Source organism: Cervus canadensis, chromosome 26 (assembly GCF_019320065.1).
Source record: "Cervus canadensis isolate Bull #8, Minnesota chromosome 26, ASM1932006v1, whole genome shotgun sequence".
Lineage (NCBI taxonomy): Eukaryota > Metazoa > Chordata > Mammalia > Artiodactyla > Cervidae > Cervus > Cervus canadensis.
This window is the reverse complement of record NC_057411.1, coordinates 28,628,076-28,652,039: the sequence shown is the minus strand read 5'-3', so window position 1 is coordinate 28,652,039 and position 23,964 is coordinate 28,628,076. Positions and strand designations below refer to the sequence as shown.

At 44.7% G+C, this 23,964-nt stretch overlaps 1 protein-coding gene across 3 annotated transcripts in view; it reads right to left on the bottom strand.

The window, feature by feature from the left end:
• SEPTIN11 (septin 11) overlaps positions 1–23,559 on the bottom strand; it is a 93,600-nt gene extending 70,041 nt beyond the window's left edge. For 2 of the 3 annotated variants that reach the window (XM_043447732.1, XM_043447731.1), the window contains exon 1: positions 23,345–23,557. In XM_043447732.1, the coding sequence (XP_043303667.1) occupies positions 23,345–23,371 (27 nt within the window). In that variant the 5' untranslated portion in view covers positions 23,372–23,557. Of the gene's footprint in view, positions 1–23,344 lie in introns of all 3 variants that reach the window. The other variant, XM_043447730.1, reaches the window with a different exon arrangement.
• Positions 23,560–23,964: the final 405 nt, after the last annotated feature.

Sequence of the window (23,964 nt, the reverse complement as noted above, 5' to 3'; positions counted from 1 at the left end):
GCCACGACTACTGAGCCCTCGCTCCAGAACCCAGGCACCTAGAGCCCGTGCTCCGCAACAAGAGACACCGCCATGATGAAAAGCCCATGCACCAGAACTAGAGAAAGCCCACATGCAGCAAGGAAGACCCAGCACAGCCAAAAAATAATACATAAATCTTGAAAAAAAAAAAACACACACGCCAAGAAGGTCCATCCAGTCCCCTTGCACCACAGCAGAATGTAGTTACCTGTGGCCTCTTTGAGTAAAGGGCTGCTGGAGAGCCAAGCCAGGGCTTGGAAGGAGAGAATAACCCATTCGTCACCTTGCAGACTCTTTATTGATGTCAGTGGCACTAGCGGTACAGAACCTGCCTGCCTATACAGGGAGACGTAAGAGATGCGGGTTCGATCACTGGGTCAGCAAAGAACCCTGGAAAAGGAAATGGCAACCCACTCCTTGGGTTTCTTGCCTGGAGAATCTCATGGACAGAGGAGCCTGGTGGGCTACAGTCTATGGGGTTGCAAAGAGACACAACTGAAGTGACTTAGCACATAGACACACACACACCCCCTTTGCAGAAGGTACCAAAGCCTGCATAAAAAAGCAGGGTCTGCAGAAGGGAAGTGGCTTTTTTTTAAAGGGTTTCCAGTGGAAGAGCCCTTCAGAAACTTCTCATTCCCACTGAGAACAACAAACGCCAGCCCTGCCAGCAGATGCTTGATAGAGCCCAATTTCACAGCAGAACAGCCACGGTCATCAACGTCAAGGACTCATCATGCATCATCTTCACAAGTACTTTATTATTTAAAATGTGTAACAATCATATCTAGATGGTCCTGAGGTCAGAAAATACTGAATTCAAATCCTGGTCCCATTTACTTACTTTGGGCAGGTTATTTATCCTTCTTGAGCCTGTTTCCTCATTCAGAAAATAGTACACCACCTGCTCAGGAGTTTATCGACGAAATGAGATAATGCATATAAAGTGCTTAGGCACAGTGCCTGCTGTGTAGAGTGAGTGTTCAACATTATTACTTATTATTTTCAATAAAATACTTAGATCGATACAGCTGGAAATAACCCAAGTGAAATGAACGTTAAAATGGGATCTCTTCCCCCTCAAACAACACATTTCTAACTCAAGAGACCCCATCCCTAACTCAAGGCCTCCCTTGCTTGTCCTCCATCTAGTCCAGCGTGTACTGAACTGCTAATGACAAGTTAGGTGTTAACTGTCTCATCAAAGTTTCTTCAAATCACAGAGCATTAAATGCCTGCACCCCTCTAAAAGGCCTGGATCTTGAGTTCCTTGTCACATCTTAGGTTCCAAGCTCTTCCCTTTCTGTCTCCTCTTTGAGTTGTTTCTAATTTATTAGTTCAGGACATCTCCCACTGGATGAATGGGCTCTGTTGCTCCACAGTTGCTCCATTCTTGTCCCCTTTAAATTACTGAGCAAAAGACAAAACAGTTGTTAAACGTAATTAAATGAACTTCAGTGGAAAGGGAGCTCAAGATTTCCCAAACAAGACACTCAAATACAAACCAGAAAGAAGACGGTGCCACTGAAGCTTCTATATAACAAGACAACAGAAAGAAAAGTAAAGACACAAGGCAGCCTGAGAGAAGATTATTTCCACATACAAAAAGGATGAATGTCAACAGGACAGAGAGAAATAGCCCAAGTGGGGGGCAGAGGAGGGGAAGGCAAGGAGGTGAAGAGGTCATTCACAGAGAAATGAAAACAAATGCCCCATGGCCACACGAAAAGAGGTTCAGCCTCACTACAACCACGGTAGTTAAATATTATAACCACCTAGAGGTTGCTGTTGTATCTTGTGGAGCCACTGGCCATCTTTATTAAGAATTACTTTAGAAAAGTAATTATGTCCCCATATTTTAAAAGGCCCATTTTTTACAGGGCTGCATGAAGCTGGACAGAAAAAAGGCACTGTGACCACCTCTTGGCATTTCACACCCGGACCCTCACTGGCTCATTCTCATTTTTTTTTTTTTTTAATGTGAACCACTTTTAAAGTCTTTATTGACTTTGTTACAATTTTGTTTCTGTTTTTTATGTTTTGGTTTTTTTTGGCCACAAGGCATGTGGGATTTTAACTCCCTGACCAGGGATCAAACCTGCATTCTGTGCATTGGAAGGAGAAGTCTTAATCACTGGATTATCAGGGAAGTCCCCCAATCTTCCTTTAAGATAAACAGTGTACCACTGAATAGCCCTGAAGTTGTCCATTTTCAGATGTTTTCCTTTTTCCCAAGTGAATACTACCCCTCTAAAAATCTCATAAAAGTCTTGGCATATTCCTAAGTGTTGCACGGCACCCAGCCAACATTTAAAAATCATAACTCAATAGCATTTAGGGGAAACAAATGCTTCAATATTTTGTTCCAGAACAATGCATAAAGTGATTTAAATTTTGAAAGTAATTAGTGTTACCTTTCACCCACATATATCTTGGGCAGGTCTACATGAAGTCAATGGTGCCAATTTTAATGGGCTTCCCAGGTGGTGCGAGTGGTCAAGAACCCGCCTGCCAATGCAGGAAATGTAAGAGATGTGGGTTCGATCCGTGGGTCGGAAAGACCCCCGGAGGAGGGCATGGCAACCCACTCCAGTATCCTTAGTTGGAGAATCCCATGGACAGAGGAGCCTGGTGGGTTACAGTCATGGGGTCACACAGAGTAGGACATGACTGAAATGACTTAGCAAGCAGGCACATACTCATCTTAAATGTGTCAACTACAAACTGGCACTTGCCAAGAGCATTTGACAGCAATTGAACAAGAAGGGCATTTGCCACCTGCTTCTGCAGGGATTGAACTCTGTGCTGCTGCAGCTGGCGACCCCTCGACACCCCCCGAAGGGCACTCAGGGTGGAAAGTGAGACACTGTGCTCCAGGGAAACTGGGTCTTTAGATAGATATTTTCAGGAACTGATTTCATGATCCAAATCCTTGCATCTCTTCCAGATCTAGAAAAGCACTAAATCCCTTCATGGTGACATCAGCTCCTTGTGACTAGTAGGAAACTGTTGTAAAGTGCTTGATTACATTGAATTCCTCCCTCACAAAAATCTTATAAATTGACCTTTCCCCACTCCCTCTTTGGGGCTTCTCTGGTGGTTCAGTGGTAAAAAAAAAAAAAATCTGCCGGCCAGTGCAGCAGATGTGAGTTCGATCCCTGGGTCAGGAAGGTTTCCTGGAGGAGGAAATGGCAACCCACTCCAGTATTCCTGCTATGATAATCCCATGGAAAGAGGAGCCTGGGCTACAGTCTATGGGGTTGCAAAGAGCTGGACACGACTTAGCGACTGAACAACAAGGCTACCTCTTTGGAGCAGTCTCTCAGAGCTATCTGAGGCACTGTCTCCCAGGCTACAGTCCTCATTTTGCCACAAAGAAAACTTAACTTGCAACTCTCACATTGTGTATCTTTTTAGTCAACAAATTATAGACTCCAGAAAAAAACTCTCTGTAATTGATACAAAAAGTAAAACAGCATGGAAGGGTATCCTAAGCACTGGCTGCAACTGCAAGTCAGTCGGGAATAAAAATTCCAGCTCCTCCACTTCTGAGCTGAATGACTTTGGGGCAGATGACTTCTAGGTCTCTTTGCCTTTCATTGAAAAGTATGGCTAGTGTGTACATCATAGGCTTGTGTGGAGAAGACAATGGCAACCCACTCTAGTACTCTTACCTGGAAAATCCCATGGACAGAGGAGCCTGGTGGGCTGCCGTCTATGGGGTCGCACAGAGTCGGACACGACTGAGCGACTTCACTTTCACTTTTCACTTTCATGCATTGGAGAAGGACATGGCAACCCACTCCAGTGTTCTTGCCTGGAGAATCCCAGGGACGGGGGAGCCTGGTGGGCTGCCATCTATGGGGTCGCACAGAGTCAGACACGACTGAAGTGACTTAGCCGCAGCAGCAGCAGCATAGGCTTGTGATGGGGAGCCTGGCTCCTACAGTGAACCACCAGAGAAGCCCCGAAGAAGTTAGTGGGCAAAGGTCAATACATAAGATTTTGGTGAGGGGGGAGTTCAATGCAATCAATAGGAAACGTCTGGTACAGTCTTGCCCACTGTAAGCAATTCCATTGTAAACAATATTCAAAATGTTTTCCCCATCAATTCAATGTCAACTACACTAGACACTTACGGATGTCTATATAAGAAACACATATAGATTTCATACACAAATTTTAAAAATGTAGGGATTTATTGCCCCAATGAATCCTGTAGTCTCCGTTCCACAGGATAAAGACAACCGTGAATAACCACTTCATGCTATTATTTCCAGAACTTTCACCAACCACACTGGCAGCTCTCTGGAAGGTAATAAGTAATGAACATGAAAAAACTGACGGCAGCCCACCAATTTCCACACAGAAGCGCTTCAGGGATCACTGTATACATATAATTTCAATAATTAGGAAAAACACGCCCAGAGGAAGGCCCTGAATGCAATCCCGAAGAGAACCAGCTGTACCGTTGATGGAGGCCGCCTCACCCAGTCACTCTGCAGTATTTTCTGATGGGCAAGAATAAATTATATTACGCTCTGTCAATCCCAACTGGTATGGCCTGAGCAACCCAGGGCTGTGAAAAATTGAATGGAGACAAGAAACAGGTGAAGGGAAAATTAAAATCTTCAGCCCGCTGCATCTGTGTTCACTTCCCAGCCCTCTGCAGCTCCCTACTGTCAGGAGCTCAACCGTTAAATGATGACGATTGAGAATTCCTGAGAAAAATTGAGTGGATAGTTAAATTCTTTGTTCCATCACCTCCTTCTAGGATGTTCTGCCATAGTAATTTTTACTGATTAAGTTCTTCTACATTAGGCAGAAACCTAGGCCTGTTATGGCTGAATTTATTATAGGCCTGTTATGGCTGAATTATTTTGAAGTGTTTACTGAGGATCTCTTTTGTGCTATTCTCTGCTGTATTTAATATACAAAAATGAAAAGGACATGAAAATTGTCATGGTAAAACTAGGTATCCGTTTATTACGGGACCCCAAGATAAATGAGAAATGAGTCCTCCCAGCTCTGCCTGGATGAGGGGAAAGTTAAAAGGCCTGGAGAGTCTTGCAGGATGAGAAGGTGTAGAGAGTGGAAGAGCCGGGGAAAGGCATTCCCGTGATGTGCAAAGACCAAGTTGGCATGGAGATGTACCTAGGACCCACCAGCAGCCTCACAGGGATTAGGGGAGCAAACCCTGCACCCCGAAAAGAACAGAGTGGCAAGCGCAGTTCTGCAGAGATGAAGTAAGAGATTCAGCCTCTCTCATACCTTTTCCCTTTGGAAAACCTTTTATACCAATAAAAGAGAAAAAAAAAAAAGAGTCGCTCAATTTTGTCTGACTCTTCTAAGCTCCTCTGTCCATAGAATTCTCTAGGCAAGACTAGTCGGCGGGGGTGGGGCGGGGAGCCATTCCCTTCCCCAGGGATCGAACCCAGGTCTTCTGCATTAGACAGATTCCTTACCATCTGAGCCACCAGGGAAGCCCTATACCAATAGAAGGACCCCTTAGTTCTACAGCTCATAAACAAGTACTATAACATGAGTTAAGAACTGGGTAAAAGCGTGGACTTTAAGAGTCAAAAATGACCTGAGATGTCAGAAGTGCATTTCAAACTAATCCTCTGGTTCAGAGGAGTACAGAAAAATCCCATTTCCAAGTTGCTCTTTGTGGTGGCTCTCTCATATTTATGCAGCTGCAGGGCACGCTGACCTTTATGAGCCACGAATTTGGTAGAGTTTGGCTTTCTCCTATTGCCTGGATCTAGGGTGGATTTCTTTTTTTTAATTTCTTAAGAAAAAGGAGTATACATTTTCAATTCCCTTGATGCCTGAAGTCAAAAGATTTATTCTATTTTGTCAGAGGTCTGAAATATTATTGAGATCACAACATCTCTGAAGTAAAAATTTCAGAGTTAAGCTTAAATGTCTCATTTTATACTTATTTTCAGAATCTGCAAAATGCCAAGATGCCACTTCTTTTATAGAAGTTGGTTTGACAACGGCAATATTCAGTGGATTCGATTGAGAAAACTAGAAGAAAAAGTCTAAAGTTTAGAACACTGCTTTCTGTGGGCCCACTCACCACCCCCCATGACCACTACCATGGCCAAATCGGAATTAGAATTCAATTACAATAACAGGGCAATGTTTTCAAAAGTTTCGAATCCTCAATACAGATTGTAACATTACTATGACTGCCTATCAAACTATACTGCTGTGGATCAAGACTTCCATTTCAACTGGCTTCTGTTGGCCTGAAAACTTAGACAAATGTAGCATCTGACTTCAGCTGGACAGTCTTTTCTTCAAGGCAAGGGAGACTTTTCAAACAAACATAACATGTGGAAGGAAGACTGTTCCACATGTGCACGGGGAGCTTTCAACCCACATCTCTCAGTAAAACTGTCCCAGCAGAACAGTGCTTGAGCCGGATAAACCGAGAAGGGCTGAATGGTCACTGACCATGGAAAATGCTAAGGATGGTTTTAGAAGACTGGGAAGATAGCCCAGTATAAGCTGGCCCTTGAAGAACCCAGGGGTTAATCCTCATATAATTTATAGCCAGCCCTCCATACCAGTGGTTTCTCTGCATCCTTGGATTCAACCAACTACAGATGTCTAGTGCTGTAGTGTTTACTACTGAAAAATATCCACTTCTAAGCGGACCTGTGCAGTTCAAACCCGTGTTGCTCAAGGGTCAACTGTACTTGGTTACCCTTTAGTCAAGTTACTATCTCCACTCACAGGAAACTAGCATTTTCGTAGTTCAGAAACAGCTGAAATCAACTAGTTCATGTGGTTGAACCCACCAGCAGGAAACTGGACACAATTAAAGGTAATTAATTGCCACATTTTTCTTCAATTTCCTTTCTTTCTGGTTGCACTGGATCTTTGCTGCTTTGTGTGGGCTTTCTCTAGCTGCGGCAAAGGGTGGCTTCTCTTGTTGCGGGGCATGGACTCTAGGGCCCACAGGATTCAGGAGTCGCGTCTCACAGGCTTGAGAGCACAGGCTCGGGAGCTGCGGCGCACAGGCTTACGTTGCTTCTCAGCACGTGAGATCTTTCCAGACCAGGGATGGAACCCGTCTGTCCCCTGCACTGGCGGGCGGATTCTTAGCCACCGCGGCACCAGCGAAGTCCTGCCACATTTTTCTGTTGGTGATCTAACTAGATTTTTGCTTCTTATAACCACTGGGCTTCCCACGTGGTGCAGTGGTAAAGATTCAGCCTGTTAATGCAGAAGATGCAAGACTCAGCTTCAATCCCTGGATCAGGAAGATCCCCTGGAGCAGGAAATGGCAACCCATGCCAGTCTTCTTGCCTGGAAAATTCCATGGACAGAGAAGCCGGGTGGGTTACAGTCCATGAGGTCGCAAAGAGTCAGACACGACTGAGTAACTCAATACACACAACCATTAGGGAAATGTGGTCTTTTGGAAAGAAGGGAATCAAGACTCAAAAAAACCATCACAGAAATTTTTATCAATAAAAATCTTCTGACGATCAGAAGCCTCGTAAGTTGTTTTCTAAGTATTCTGTTCACCAAACATCTGCTTTTATTTATTTGCTTGTTTTCCAAGACTCTGAATGTCACAAATAAGTCCTAGAAGATACATTTTCCTTCAGGCAGGAAGAAGAGAGAAGAAGGGGGAGTGCTGGCTTCCTGCTGGGCGGGAAAGGGTAAATGAGAAACTTCAGTCTCAGCTGAACTCCCCAGAACTCAACTTCCCATCTCAAAGGCAGGCCTTGATGAGGTGACCTCTAAAGTCCCTCCTGGCTCTAGCACTAACAATTTCTTGGAATCTGGTAACAGACCTTATTCTACCTATATCCACTTGCGTTTTACATCATCCTGCTGCCAAGCTCATAAATTATTTCACAGCCTGTAAGGAACAGCCATTAACTGTCACTGGACCTCAACCAAAATGAAAAAAAAAGAAAGAAAAAATCCAACCCTATTCACTATGTATAGCAAGTATTTTCGCAGAGGAGTATTATGCATCACACACCACACTTTCAAGAAGGCCTCCCATTCCCTCTGCTGTGGATCCTGGTCACACCACACAACTCTGGTTCTATTTCTCCCAAATGGATCGAACCCGTCTGGAGAGATCCTGTGAAGGAAACAATCTACAAGTTTTGCTGCTGCCTTCAAACTATGCAGACATTTTCATATCAGAATTCAAGGAACTGCTTCTGTTTTAAAAACCAGCATATTTCCCACACAAAGTGCTTTAATTGCTCAAATGTTAAAGCATTCTAAAAGACATACCAAAACACAATTTAAAAACTTGAATGATTTCTTTATTCAAATACAAGAAAAATAAATGAATTATTTCCAATGGAAATCAGACTGCAAACTGGCAGGCACAGCCCATGAACATGTGTATGTGGCCCACACAGTATTTTAAAATATTTGATTCAGTTGCCAGCATTTTCAGATGGGAAAATTTCACCTCAAACTCTTAAATGTCCTTCTCTTGAAAAATTGAAAACTATGACACCTCTAACACCCTCATTTCAACAGCTAAAATCAAGAGGTGGCACATGCTAGTGCATTTATAGTAATTTAATTGAAGAATCAGAGAGTTGTCCCTTTTGGTGCTTTTTTCCTCTCAAATAAATGAACCAAACAATGAAGTTTACCATGGTCAAAGATGTTTGATGCATCAGTATCTCTCCCTTACTATCTCACCATGCCATAAATAATTCACTCCAGAACAAAATTGAGGCCTGGAGGCTCAGATGGCAAAGAATCTGCCTGCAATGCAGGAGACTTGGGTTCGAACTCTGGGTCAGGAAGATCGCCTGGAGAAGGGAATGGCTACCCACTCCAATATTCTTGCCTGGGAAATCCCATGGACAGAGGAGCCTAGCGGGCTACAGTCTATGGGGTAGCAAAGAGCTGGACACAACTGAGTGACTAACACTTTAAAGACTGCAAAATTGCTAGTAAACCACAGTAAACCATGGCTCATAACTATTTTAAAGAGAACATGTAAGGTAAACTTCTATTTCTTATTAGTGTTATGGCTACATTAAGTTTGACATTTTTCTAATGGTAATTAAGTATAAGAATGCTTGCCATCAAGATTATATGAATTTATTTTCTTTTTCAAGGCATGTTATTGCTAGATACGTTTAGGTCTAATATAAGAGCTTTTCAAAATCTATAAACTTAACAATACATGAAAAAAAATAAAAGAACCTGCTACTCTTGCTAATCTTATGTCCTCTTTACTGAAAATAGTTGCTATATTCTCCTAATCAGGTCACAGTCATTTTAAAAGCCTTAATAGTTTGTCTCTATCCTGCATGAAAAGGACAGAGCAACTGATTTGACAAAACATTTCCCTAAATCTTGCCCTACCATGGATTCAAGTATCTCTTGTCAAGTGGAGATAAGGAGGCTCATTTCATGGGAGTATTATGTGCAAAATGGCATAAATCTTGACTCCTGGCAACATTTATATGTAGGGTATTTGTCTCCACAAACCATGAGATAAAAACTAACTGGACTAGAGATATAGATGATGAGATCAGACAAAGCTCTTCCCTCCCTCCCAGGAATGTGGTTAACAAAAGACCAAGGGAACACAAAGGGCAAACTCAGAGACACGGAAAAGGAACAGCATCCTGTTGCAACTCCGGGCTTGCAGTTGTTCAGAATGTTGCTAACATCTTTAATAGCTCTTCTTCTAAAGCATATTATCTTTCTCCATCAAAGGACAGCTGAGCCAAGGCCTGGGAGCATTTCTGATGATATGAGATCCTTTTACCATCACAAATTCATTCCCCTTGAATCCTGAGATCGTAAGTATAGGATTCCAAATTTAGAATATATATATGCTGCACTCTATCCTAAGGAAGAAAATCATTATTAGCCCCTAAATTGAACTACAAAAGCAGAGCAACAATTCTTGCTTTATGTTGTGAAGGAAAAATGCACTTTTAAGTATCACTGATGCCAGCATTATTTCCTTCAGTGTGTCCATATGACCAAAATGTGCTTGCTACAAGGGTTTCTTTTATAAATAGAAACATAAAAAACAAACAGGCATTTCCTGTAATGATCTCCACCAGTAACAGGCATCGATTTTCAGCCCCAAAGATAAGATTTTCATAAATGACTTCTTCATACTCTTATAGAAACATTTCCCTCCCACAAGGATATCTGCAAAACTGCAAGCAGACTTAGAAATAATGCATCTGCTCTAACAGAGATCATAAGAATCTGCCATTCTGAAAAGTAGGTAGGCATGACAGAGGTCTGTTTAATCAAAGCTATAGTTTTTCCAGTAGTTCTGTAAGGATGTGAGAGTTGGACCATAAAGAAGGCTAAGGGCCAAAGAATTGATGCTTTTGAACTGTGGAGTGGAAGAAGACGCTTGAGAGTCCCTTGGACAAGGAGATCAAACCAGTCAATCCTAAAGGAAATCAACCCTGAATATTCATTGGAAGGACTGATGCTGAAGCTCCAATATTTTGGCCACCTGAGGCGAAGAGCTGACTCACTGGAAAAGACCCTGATGCTGGGAAAGACTGAAGGCAAAAGGAGAAGAGGGCAGCAGAGAATGAGATGGTTAGACAGCATCACTGACTCAACAGACATGAATTTGAACAAACTCCAGGAGATAGTGAAGGACAGGGAAGCCTCGTGTGCTGCAGCCCATGAGGTCAAGAAGAATCTGGCATGACTTAGCAACTGAACAACACAAGGAGTGACTTAGTGCTGCAAGTTTTAACTTAGCAAATCAGTCCATCTGGCAAGTGTGGCAGAGAGCTCTGGACTCACTGTGAGCTCTCATCAAGCTACCACTCTCTGGAACCAAGTGATGGGAGGAGACTGGGCTAAAGAAAAAGATCCTCACCTTCCTTTCCACCTTTGTACAGATCCTATGACTCTATAGCACTGTCGGCATTCAATTAAGCTCAATGATAAATACCGTATGTGAATAATATTTGTTTAAATTACCCATGAACTCAAAGTTCACAGCGAAAGTGAAAGTGAAGTCGCTCAGTTGTGTGTCCAACTCTTTGTGACCCCATGGACTGTAGCCTATCAGGGTCCTCTGTCCATGGGATTCTCCAGGCAAGAATACTGGAGTGGGTTGCCATTTCCTTCTCCAGGGGATATTCCCCACCCGGGGATTAAACCCGGTCTCCCGCATTGCGGGGCAGACGCTTAACCATCTGAGCCACCAGGGAAACCCAAAGTCCACAGTAAGCACAGGTAAACAAGTCCTGGTACAGTGACTGTTCAATCTCTGGGCTCAAGCTTGGCTTTTTCTGATTATGATAGTGATGAAATGTTTCAAGCATACAAAACATACAAAACATCTGTATACTCATTACCTAGCTTCATCAAACCATAGCTTTTCCCACCCATATACTTCACATCTTTTTTTTTTTTTTAAATCATAGATACATTTGAAGATCCCTGAGTACCTCTCTGATACCATTCCCCTACTTCCCCAGATCACCTTCCTAGTTTTAAAAACAAAATGAGATTGGAGTGTGCCTGGAATTTACTTCAAAATAGTTTGGGGGACTGATGGGTGGGGAAGAGAAGAGAAAAGGGGAACTAGATGAACTAAGACTGGTCTGGGTGATGACAGAACATTACAATGAACACTTCCATCCCTACTCTGTGTATGATAGTTTCCTCAACAAAAAAGTTTTCTAAAAATTGAGACAGACATCAGGTTGTAAATATCTCTAGACTATACTCCTAAAGGTTCCCTATTCAGTGCAATAGCCACTAGCCACATGTAGCTATTTAAAGCAAATGAATTAAACCAGACAAAAAATTTAATTCTGTAGTTGTACCAGTCATATTTCAAATGTTAAACAGCAATCTGTGGCTAGCAGCTGCCATAACTGATCAATGTAGTAGGAGAACATTTCCATTGTCATAGAAAGTTCTACCTGATTGCTCTGGTCTGCAGCCTAGGGTGGTATCTGGAACCTCTATTTGGTAAGAAGTATAACCAATAGTCAGACGACTTGGCCTTAAGAGCATCAAGTCTGAGTCCTGATCCGTCAAAATAGGGGCTGATGGGCTTGGATCAAGAATAATATCTAATCAAACTTCCTCACAATGTTATTTCAAAAATCACCTTTTACCCCATTGAAATCTTATCACAGGAAAAATATATGCAATTGCACAACTTCAACTAGGACATCACTGCTGTCTATGCAGTTGAGTTTAATGGTAAAGCCAATGTGCAAATTAGCAACATTTCAAATGTATATTTTGAAATATACATATATTTTGAAAAGACCAAAAAAACCCAACAAAACTGAAAAATGATTCCAGTTTTAGTTTGAAAAAAGGAGAAATCACACATTTCAGCTTCCAATTTATTAAGTTTCTCCTCCCACTACCTTTATTTTAGAATAGAAAAACAACTATTTACTTTAAAAAAAAAACACTTAATTTTGGGATTAAAAATGTTGGGATTAAAAATTAAATCAAATTGCTGATGGAAGATTACCTAAGGTAAGTGGGGGGAATGAATGAAAAAATCCAGGCTGATGACTGACTATGGGCCAAGTTTTCATCTATATCTAAAGAGGTAATTTCTTCTTCCCAGACAGACTGAGTACATCTTTATTTTTATTTCTTTACTTTTTAATTTTGGACTATGCCATGTGGCAAGTGGGATCTTAGTTCAGGGATTGAACCCAGAGCATTGAGAGCACCCAAGTCCTAACCACTGGGCCACCAAGGAATTCCTTTCAAGATTTTGAATCTCAGTGACAGGGAGCTCCATTTGCCAAAAAAGATTTTTGGTTCTGGCTTGGTTTAGTGGGAGAATGAGAAGGAATAAGGTTTTGACATCTTCACTCATGCATGGTGCTGGCCCAGGTTCAGTGTCTATTGACTTAACGAAACAGGGAAACAGGAAAGACCTTTGAGGAATAAGGAAACAAAATCTTTAAGAAAGAAGAAGTAACATTTAGCAGTATCCCTAACTCCGCAATATGCCTACATAAATGTTTGTTATAGAAAGTCCCTGAGAATTCTCATCTCTCTCGCTCTGACTGGGTTATAAAATCCAATTTAGACTAAGGTCTCTTTAGCTATAAAAGCCAGCTTTGGAACGGCAGCTAGTGACAACAAATTAATTATCAGTCATTTCAATGGCTGATCTTAATTTCATATTCTGCCTTAAGTTCATAAAATACTTTAGCATTCTGTTTTCTGAATCAGGAAAATTTGATTACCAGCAACTAAAAGACTTCTTCAGCGGGCCAAGAGATAAAACTGTGCTTCAGGACCAACCAATATCCCCCAGGGGAGAAGTGATTCAAAGGCTGACTAAGGATTGGAAGAGTCTTTGAAAACAAAGAAGTACCTAATAGGTAAATAATCAAACCATTCCAGCGGTGGTGGTGGCGTAGTCTCTGATTGCCCACCCACACAGAAAGTCAAACCAAATCTCAGGGTAGGAGCAAAGGTGACAAGTTCGGTGAGATTTGGAGAATGAATCCATTTGGCTTCTATGTTTCCAAATATCTCTTCCACATCAGAAACCACCTCTGAGCTAAGCTTCTACAAAGAGCCAGGATGATTTGAACAATTATCCTAAGAACTCCCGGGTAGATACATAAATTAATCTGGGCCCTTAAAATCTCCCAACATTAGTTAACGAAAAACTCTTTCAAGAATTGCGACCTCATTTTTCCAATCTTTATGGACAATGTAAGCTCCCAAATTTCTCTTTTTCAAAAAGTTTTAAGCTTTGGCCCAAGTTCACAGCCCAGGCATATATCAAAAACACTTTTCGTAGCTGAGTAATATTGTGAACTAGATAGCAAGTGGGAATTTGCTATGCGACACCGGGAGTTCAACCCAGTGCTCTCTGACAACCTAGAAGGGTGGGATGGGGTGGGAGATGGGAGGGAGAATCACAAGGGACATATTAGGTATACCTGTGGCTGATTCATGTTGATGGATGGCAGAAATCAACACAATATTGTAAAGCAATTATCCTCCAATTATAAAAAATTTTACCTTTCTAAACATATTTGAATAAAAAAAGGACATCATAAGAAAACACACACACACACACACACACACACACACACATCTTCCCTCATACACTCTGTATCTAGTTTCTGGGTAACAAAATATGTCACTGACTTGCAATCAGCATGATAAACAAGTTATAGCACAAACTAGGCTCCATGGACTCAGAAAAAGCACCTGCAAACTGGGGAGTATCAGAATCCCATTCCAAGGATCTAGGGAAGAAAATAATAGAAAAGTTTAGGTGACAGAGAGGCCTGTTTTCCTAAGACCAGTTTTTATAGAAGTTTGAAGTCTGACCTCTAGTAAACAGTAAAAATCTGATAAAAGATCAGTTTGTTGTGAACCTTTTTTTTTTTGACGTCCAGAGTTATGTTATGTTACAAAAGTAACATGGAAGCTCCCTCATCTGCATAACGCAAAAAAAGAGACACAAACCAGAAAACAAGGTGTTTTCACCCAGTTTTCCCCAAAATGCAGAAACCTGAGACAAGAGCGTGTGTACACGCAGCTATTTTGAAAAGTGATCCCAAGGAACAGGAGTGGGGACCTGGAATAGTTTAACAGAGAAAGAGGAAAATCATCCTAAAGGATGGAGACAGTCATCCCTGTGGGCTGGGGCCCACGTGGACCCTCTGAGGAGCCCTATCTATTGTGTTTCAGAATTGTCCAACTTAGTAACAAAAGACAGAAGTACTTCTCTACCAGCTTCCATCCCCAGCAGTCAAAGGTGGGCCCAGGGAATGCTAACAACCTTGGATATCCGGATTTGCATACAGGTCAGAATAGCTAAGCAGAACCCAAGCGGCTACAGCAGAAAAACTTGGGGAAGAAAGCTGCAGAGATGAGGTCTATGCCTGCCTGAGTTCAGCACAGCACAGCTGGAATTAAAGAGGACTACATCAGTGAAAGCACCAGGTGGACTAACTCATTTAATCCTGTAAACCTTTGAGCAAGGTACTGTAATTATCTGGGGCTTCCCAGGCAGCTCAGTGGTAAAGGATCTGCCTGCCGATGCAGGAAACACTGGTTTGATCCCTCGGTCCAGAAGATCCCCTGGAGAAGGCAACGGCAAAGCACTCCAGTATTCTTGCTTGGAAAATCCCACGGACAGAGGAACCTGGTGGACTTCCACCGTGGGATCACAAAGAGTCAGACATGGCTGAGCACACACTATAATTATTTCACATATGAGGACTGAGAGCTGGCCTGTCTAAGGTCATAAAGGAGGCCAAATGGCAGAGCTGATACCCAAGAACTCCTCCAGCAGTCTGGCTCTAGAGCCCACATTCTTAACCAAAACGCTGCATACAGTCCTCCATCCAAGTGGTCTGCAGGGACCACATCAGCGGCTGGGTGAATCTAGATACGGAGCGCAGACTACACTAGGCCATTCTATATAAGGGGCTTGAGCATCCGCATATTTGGGGGTCCACGGGGATCCTGGAACCAGTCCCCATGGACACTGAGGGACACAACCATACTAGTATCTCTCAGTAGAGAGAAAACAACACAAAGAAGAAGGGGGTCATAGATGTATCTGCGTTTAGGACAGACAGGCCTGGGGGAAAAAGGACTGATTTGGAAGCATCCTAAGGGAAATCAGCCTATCAAGCAGCTGGAAGTCCTAATGGCCTCAAAACCAGTTCCCAGAGAGCAGAGTCCCAGAGCTGGGGCCACCAGAGAGCAGCACAGAAGGTCTTTGAGAAGGTCACCGCCCAATCCCTTATCTGGTGATGATGCTACTTGGAAGTTCACTGTGAAAGAAGAGAAACAGTCACACTCTCAGCCTTCAGTTCGTCCCAGCTGAACACTTTCTCCCTCTCTCTTCAGTTTACAAAATCCAGCTGGAATCACAGAAATCAAACAGACGGAGAGAAATCACTACCGACAGGGAGACAATTTTACAAAATAAGGACACGTGGCTCTCCAGAAGACGCCCTGACTAGGAAGGGGAATGTGTTAGTCACTCAGTCATGTCTGACTCTTTGCAACCCCATGGACTGTAGCCCACCAGGCTCCTCCATCCATGGAATTCTCCAGGCAAGAATACTGGAGTGGGTTGCCATTTCCTTCTCCAGGGGATCTTCCCAACCCAGGGATCAAACCCTGTTTCCTACACTGCAGGTAGATTCTTCACTGTCTGAGCCACCAGGTATGGTGAAATCTCGCTATTGAACACCACCACTGGCCCTCCCTAGGGGAGGGCTGACTTCCCCCATCCCATCCAGCCTGGCCACGAGACCAGCAGAGCCCCTCTCTGCAGAAAACTATCCACCTCCATCCTGTTGAATTTAGAAATGACCATTTATTTTCGCCAGTGAGGTTCACATTGGAAGTGACTCATCCAAGAGCCTGGAAAGTCAGTTCAGGGTTCAGCCTGCCTATTTCTCCTCTGGTACCAGACTGGCAATGTCCAGAGAAGAGGACAGGACACTCCCTCAGCTGGGTCCAAAGGTCAGTTCAGCATGGAGCGGATCTCAGAGGAAGGAACAGACAGGGACCCTGCGTGAGAAAACAAACCTCTGCTGGGTAAGCCACCAGATCTTGGGAGCAGTTTGTTACCTCAACAGAATTGAGTCTCCCTAACCAACATGAACAGTAGGTCCGTATGCATGTTGGTTAAGAGCCATGGGTTCCAAAGCCAAGTTCTCCCACTAACTGGTTGTACCAGATCAGGTGAGTGATGACTTCTTTGTGCCTCAGTTTCCCTGCCTACATTACTTCTTAGGAACTGTGAGGATTAAGAGAGAACTGTCTTGACAGTAATTTAAACAGAAAACACTTAAAAAGTCAAGATGCTACACAGGTTTCCTGTACAGAGAAGTTGTGAGTCAAGCCTTTTCCTTGCAACAGCAGGTCTGAGTAAATTTAATGGGCACCCTTAATGAGATTCATGAAGTTTATACTGGCATGAAAATGGTACACAAAGGGAGATGAATAAAAAAGGATTAAGTCTTAGGAGGACCCTGGCTTTTAAGACGTTCCTCCTGTCTTCACAGGATCCAATGGGTTTTTAGTTTTCTTTAGGGACAACACACAATCTAAGGCGGAAGGAGTCCTAGCATTCTCCCCATCCCACCCTTTAGGACTCATCTGCTTCAGTGTCTAAGACTTTAGTTCTACCTTTTGAGGAAGAACTCAATACAGATAACTAGACAGAGGAAGACCTGGTGATATTGTTACTGGATCCCTCCTCCTCTCCCTGCCCTTCCCATTCTTCCTCTGTTCTTTAAGGGCTAGATTTGGCCATGAAAGGAATCAACTCCCCTGAACCTTCCCTGAAAGCTGAAGAATTAGTGCTCTGAAGATTTTCAGTGTCTTCTATCAACCAAGTGCAAGAATCTGGGATATTGTAAGTTGCGGGGCGGCTGGACTGCATTGAAAATACTGAAAATGCTCTGCAGTCAATACCCATGTCCCGAAGAATGCACCACAAAAGTGATGTGGTCTCTTTCCATCACCTCCCCAGCCTCCTATCTGTCTACCAATCCCCCATCTTGAATGCTGATGTCCCTGCTACACTGGATATATCCTTCGGAGGCTCTGCCTCACCTCAGAGCTTTGCACACGCTGTTCCCTTGGCTTGGAACACTTTTCCCCACCTCGTTTTCCTTGCTAAATCCTAGTGCTTGCTCATCCTTTAGAGAAATTTGATGAGAGCAGCAGGAACAGCATCTCAAGTACCCACATCATAACCTCAGCACCTGCACAAAGAAACTGCACATGAAGTATCTGATAAAGCAGATGGATTAGCCAAGACGAAGCCAGATAAAGCCAAGAATGACTACTGATGCATTAGGGTGTTGAGAGTGGTTTTGTTTTTCCACTTTTAACCTATCTATATTACAGTGATTCTACTTCTATGACAAAAAAAAAAAAAAAAAAGGTTAGAAAGTAAAAAAATTCATAAATTCTTTCCAAAGGAATGTTAGTCATCAAAAGTAGACACATTTTATGTCTGTTTTCACAACAATCTTAATAATTTTTTTTTAAAAAGGCAGAAACGAAGCTGCCCCTTGTCAGACCCCAAAGATGCCCTTTTGGAGCATGAAGTCATTCCTACTTGTCCAGCGCAGCCTGGCCCCTTCCATCAATACATCGCACCCTGTCCTGCCATCCTAGCCCAACAGACAGACAAAGTACATCCACACAACTCAACCTCCTGCATCCTTTGACCTGAGTGACACGCTCACTCTCTCTCACTGGCGTGGATCTGAAAGAGGTGGCTCTGATGCCTGGTCATATCAGGCAACAGACCTGATTTCTACCTCCGGCCAGGCCTGAGATAATGCAAATTTGCTTCTTAGAGCACTAGCATTCTTTTTAGAAACCTGTCTGTTTCACCTTAGCTCCAGTTATGTTTCTCCATTCAACAGCAGCTGCACTGATGGGCTGCCAAGAGGCCTGAGTGGGTAGAAGAGGTATTGTTTAGTTGGAAGGGAGTTTTCTGTCAATCTGGATTAAAACTAACAACCCCAAAACAGAGGGGGTATCAATTATATTGCAAAGTAGTTCTCCTTGGGAAAAAGGATAGAAGCTTTAGACCTACTGGGTCTTTGCTTCAATAATGGTTCAGCTTGGCTGACCCCGGGTGAGACAGTCTAACTAAGGCTATGAAAGACAGTTCCCCAAAAATGATAAAATCCAAGAGCGGTCCCTACCCTGCTCCTCCCCCAACCAAGTGCAGGCCCTGCGAAGAGAAAGAGAGGCACAGAAAACCATAGCTGGCTCCACAAGGAGTCAAAACCCGAGCATCGTTATCAGTTGTGGCATCATCAATGAGTGGTAACAGACACTGAGTCTTCTGGTAATTAATCAAAGCAGGCCATCCGAATCATTCATTCTTTTGTCTGGACACAGACATATGGTGGCCCCTGTGAGAGCACTAAGCATCTGTTTCCTTCATTATATGAATGTCCAATTAGTCACACAGGGTCTTCCCAGGCACATAGTTTGGTTTATTTATTTTCTACATATATCCCCTCTTTTTTGAATTTCCTTTCCATTTATGTCACCACAGAGCACTGAATAGAATGCTATACAGTAGGTTCACATTAGTTATCTATTTTATTGTTGTTGTGGTTTAGTTGCTCAGTCACGTCTGACTCTTTTGTGACCCCATGGGCTGTGGCCCGCCAGGCTCCTCTGTCCATGGGATTTCCCAGGCAAGAACACTGGAGTGGGTTGCCATTCCTTTTTCCAAGGGATCTTCCCGACCCAGGGATCGAAAACATGTCTCCTGCATTGCAGGTAGATTCTTTACCACAGTGTATGTATGTTGATCCCAATCTCCCAATTAAACAGTCTGGTTTCTTAGCAACAATTTATATGGTATGGGTTATGCTTGCTGGTATAAACCTCAAAAAATGGATGAAAATAACACTCTAAGTACTGTTATATAAGGACAATGGGATTATGAGTAGCTTTGGTCTTTTAATCAATTTCTTGGGTCGATTTTTCATTGTGATGTAGAGACATCATTTCTAAAGTTATTTTAAAAGATAGAAAAATAATCCACAGCTTTCAAAAGATTTACTCCTTCTCCAGGTCCAACAACCAGAGACTTCCAAGTAGGGGCCACATCCTCAAGTCATAAAAATGGCAATTTTACTACAAGGGAAAATAACTTTTCACTGCCAGTCCTCACCCTCCAGCTGAAGACAGACCATATCTTAGGAACTGCCTATAAAAACCCTCAAACAGATAAGATCCTTCACCTGCATCATAGCTATTCACTCGGCAATAGGCACGTAATTTCCTTTCTCCCTAAATGGCTTACATACTCTGTTGAAGTTTGTTTCTGTAATACACACGGACACTAAATTTCAGAAAATAAAAGCTCCAGGTAAGAAGGAATTTCTCAGTTGTCCACTATTGTATCCCGAGCACGTAGAACAGTACTGGCACAGAGGAGGTGTTTAACAGTGTTAAGTGAGCTAATGAACAAACGTGATTTTCTATTCCTTTGGGTACAGTGAATAAACAAAAATTAAACGTGTTTCTTGAAAACGTTTCTTGATATCACAGAAGACCCTCCACCATTGGGAAAGTTTAAACACTTCTATTAGGCATAACGCGGAAAATATTTCTGCATTGCAGAGGAGGCTGAACCAAATGACCTCTAAAACCCCTCTAAACCCCCAGACCCTATAACTTTATGAACACCACTCCCTGAGAGATCAGCTGCTTAAAGTCTGTTCCCAGGTAGAGTGAATTACCATGCTCTGATTAAAATAAAGTTAATAGCTGCCCTGGGACTTGGATGCCAAAATACTAACTCATCCAAAATGTGGACACATCCCTAGGGAAGAAATACTCTTGCTAATCACCAGTCACACTCTGGAAACAGCAGATGTGCCTCAGGGGCCTCTGAGAGCCAAATACAAAAACCATTCTTGGGAAAATGGCGCAGCTAGGGGTCGAGATCAAAATGGAAATAAACAGAATCGCACCAGACCGAAGCTCCTGTCGCCCAGCCAACAACAAATCCACTTGAGACGTCTCAGTTTAGCCTTGAAATTAAAATCGTTATAACTGAATACAACCACTTCAGAAGACAGAAAATATTACCTCTGATATGTAAAGATTTTTGCTCAGTAAACTGCGTATTTACCTAAGATATCAGATTAAGATGTTCAAGTCCAAGAATGTCAGTCTCAAGTTGAGGGCAACTTATTTTGACTGAACTTTTCTTCAATCTGAATGAGAGAGACGGTCTGTAGGGAAAGGAGATGTGTTCATGGTTTCCTAAACAACTAAAAAAAAAAAAAAACACAAAACTAATTCTAAAGGACTAACTAGGGACATTCTATCCACAATCAACTTCTAAGTAATTCTTTTTTCTCAACACACCCTTCCCTTCTTTTGTTCAAATCACAGACTAGATGAGGGAAAAGGAGGGAGCAACTAATTCTACCATCAAGGACTCTGTATAGAGGCCTTGGGGCTGAGTTAGGAGACTCTTTTGCATTCACTGGGGTTGTTCTGAAGACCTAAGGGCAAATACTACACTAAGACAGTAACCGAATGAACAAAGTGAAACCCTTCAACAATTCCTTGCAAGCTGCCTGAAAAGACTTTGTAACTTTGTAGTCAACTCCTGATCACCCCTACCACAACTTGATCCAAAAAAAGTCTTCTGTTTTCAAACTGTAAGTAATTTAATCTTAATTCTAGTGACAACAGGGAATGTGCAGAGAAAGCAGTCACCTCCTCTGTGCACATATACTTTGTAAAGTCACCTCTGTTTTTGAATGAGCAAGGTCTTACACAAGAATTCTGAGGGATTAAGTTCACATCTGGTTGGCAGACCTGGTGTTGGATATGATTACGGCCACACAACTGAGTCTTAAATCCACATACTGTTCCTATTTAGCTGACATATATGAACTAACTAATTTATAGAAAATGTGCGGCAAATTATTTCTTCCACCTCCCCCTTGCCCCAAGAATGCACCAGCAATAGGTGTCACTGAAGGCATCCTCCCCCTACACACACAGAATATTTGCATTCCTAGCCACTGTCCAATTACCTTGTTATTTTAGTTATCTGAATCACTGCTCTGGAAATGAGAGAGAGAGAGAGTGAGTGTGAGTGAGTGAGTGTGTGAGTGAGTGTGTGAGTGTGTGTGTGTGTGTGTCTTGGGGAAGGGGGTAGGGTAGGCGGATGGGGGTGGTAATTTAACCAGATGAACTTGACCTCTCTGGACCTCAATTTTCTCACCAGCAAAATAAAGGGATCAGCCCGGAGACTTTGCAAATTCCCTCAGTAACAACAATCTATGACCACTAATTATCAAGAGGAGGCCTGAATTCTGAAGAGTATGTCATTAAATATTAGAGTTTAAAATGCCTAGAAGACCTACAGTTACGCTTCAATACGACCAACTGCACTTGTTCCGACGGTGGAGAATGCCTTTGAAAACACCTCTGGCAGCTGAACCACCCAACCGGGTTAGAACCCGGAGAGGGACTCCGCTAAATGAAGAGGAAGGGGTGCAAAAAGAGAGGGTATCTGGGGGAAGAGTTGCAAGAAGAACCGGGGCGGGGGGGGGGGGGTCCTAAGAGCACAGTCTTGCGTTTTGCACTTCTGGGTTTTCAGAGCTTCCAGGATCTCCCGGAGACTTGGGTCTATACCTACAAACCCTCTGCAGCCACCACCTGCAGCTCCACAGCGGTGAGCAGGCGAAGAGGAAAGGAACCGGCGGTGACGGAGCGGGAAGAGCCTCTCTGAGAGAGCCCACAAAGCCCGTGGGACGAAAATGGACTTTGAAGAGCGACAAAGAAAGGGGGAAAGAGAAAGAAAAAGGACTCCGCCTTCCCCACCCGGCTCTGCTCCTTTCAGTTAAAAAAAAAAAGGAAAAGGCCGTCGCCGCCCCTTCCCTTCGCCCTTCACCCGGGATGCGGAGCCCGGCTGAAGCCGCGCCCTTGAAGTCCCGCTGCCATCCAGGCCGGCTCCGGAGTCGCCCACTGAGCCCTGCACCCCCGCCCCGCCCGCTAGCCCGCGGCCTGAGCATCCCCCTCCCTCCCTCCCCGGCTCCCTCGCCCCAGTCTCGGGGCACCCGATTCTCCACGCACCCGCCATCCCTTCCTCTTCCCGCGCCCCCGCCTCCGGCCTTCCAACCGCAGAGCGCTTTAAGACTTCCACCCACCCGGACAAGGGGGCCCTTTGAAAACTTTGTGTGTGTGTCTAGGGCTTTTGTCCACATCCTGGGCAGGGCCCGGTTACCGGCGTGGGTGCCGGAGGGTGTCCGGAATCTCTCAAGGCACTGGGGAAGCCACCACGGAAATCCCTCTCCTTTATTTTTGAGCCGGCTTCTGCCACCCTAAGACACGGCGCTTGGACTAACAATTCCCATGCCCTGGTCGCCCCTCGGCGCGGGGGAGCCGGGAGGAAAGCCCCGCACCCGGCGCCTTTCTCCACCGCCACGAGAGAAAAGGTGTGCGCGGGGAGAGGGAGGCAGCCGAGAAACACCGTGGCCAAAACGACCCTGTTAAAAAATAAAAAAACAGGAAAGGGGTCCTTTTTCTCCCACATCCCCAGAACCGGGGCGATCCACTGTTGCATCACGTAGTAGCCGAGCCTCCCGGCTCCTCGCCCTCCCCTTCGCCCCAGACGCGCGCCCAAATTCATGCACACACCCAGAGCCACCGCCGCAGCCGTCCCGCGCCCCCGCCCCGGCCCCCGGGGTCCCCGCCGATACCCTCCCGCCCAGCGGGAGCCCCCCACCCCCACCAGCGCCGGAGGAGAGGCGGACGAGGAAAGCGAGGCCCCAGCACTCACAGATGGTCTCCCCACGGCCACGGCCATCGCGGCGGCGGCGGCGGCTCTGGCTGCGCCCGGGTGCTCTCCGCCAACACTAGCGGCTGCTGCTCGGGCTCGAGCTCCGGCTCCGGCTCCGGCTCGCCACCCCCGCGCCTCCCTCGCGGCTGCGCTCTGCTTGCGCCCGGATCCCGCGCGCCACTAGCAGCATCTGCTGCCCCCACGCCGCCGCCCCTCCCGCTTTATTAGAGCAACATGGCCACCCGCCTGGAAGGGACCATTTGCTTCCCCAGGAAGGGGTGTGAGCCGGCGCGCCCTGGCTGAGGCGGTGGGAGGGAGGACGGAGGGCGGGTCTCCAGCCCGGGTCAGCCAGCCCCGGCCGCCGGGCTCGCCCTCCCCGAATGGAGCGATCGGCTCCGAAAGGACCCGCTCCGGTGCCACCGGGAGCGCCCCCCAAGCCTGTGTGCTGGCCGCCACCCCCCGTTCCACCACGTGCTGAAGTCCGAGTAAAAGCCTGGGCGCTGAGGTCCCAGCCCTGGGTCCCGCCACGCGCTTCCCCAAGCTGGTGGCTGGAGGGGCTGCGTAGAGGGAGACGGGCTCCTGGGGCGAGACAGGTCCACGCGGACAGCATCTCGCCGAGA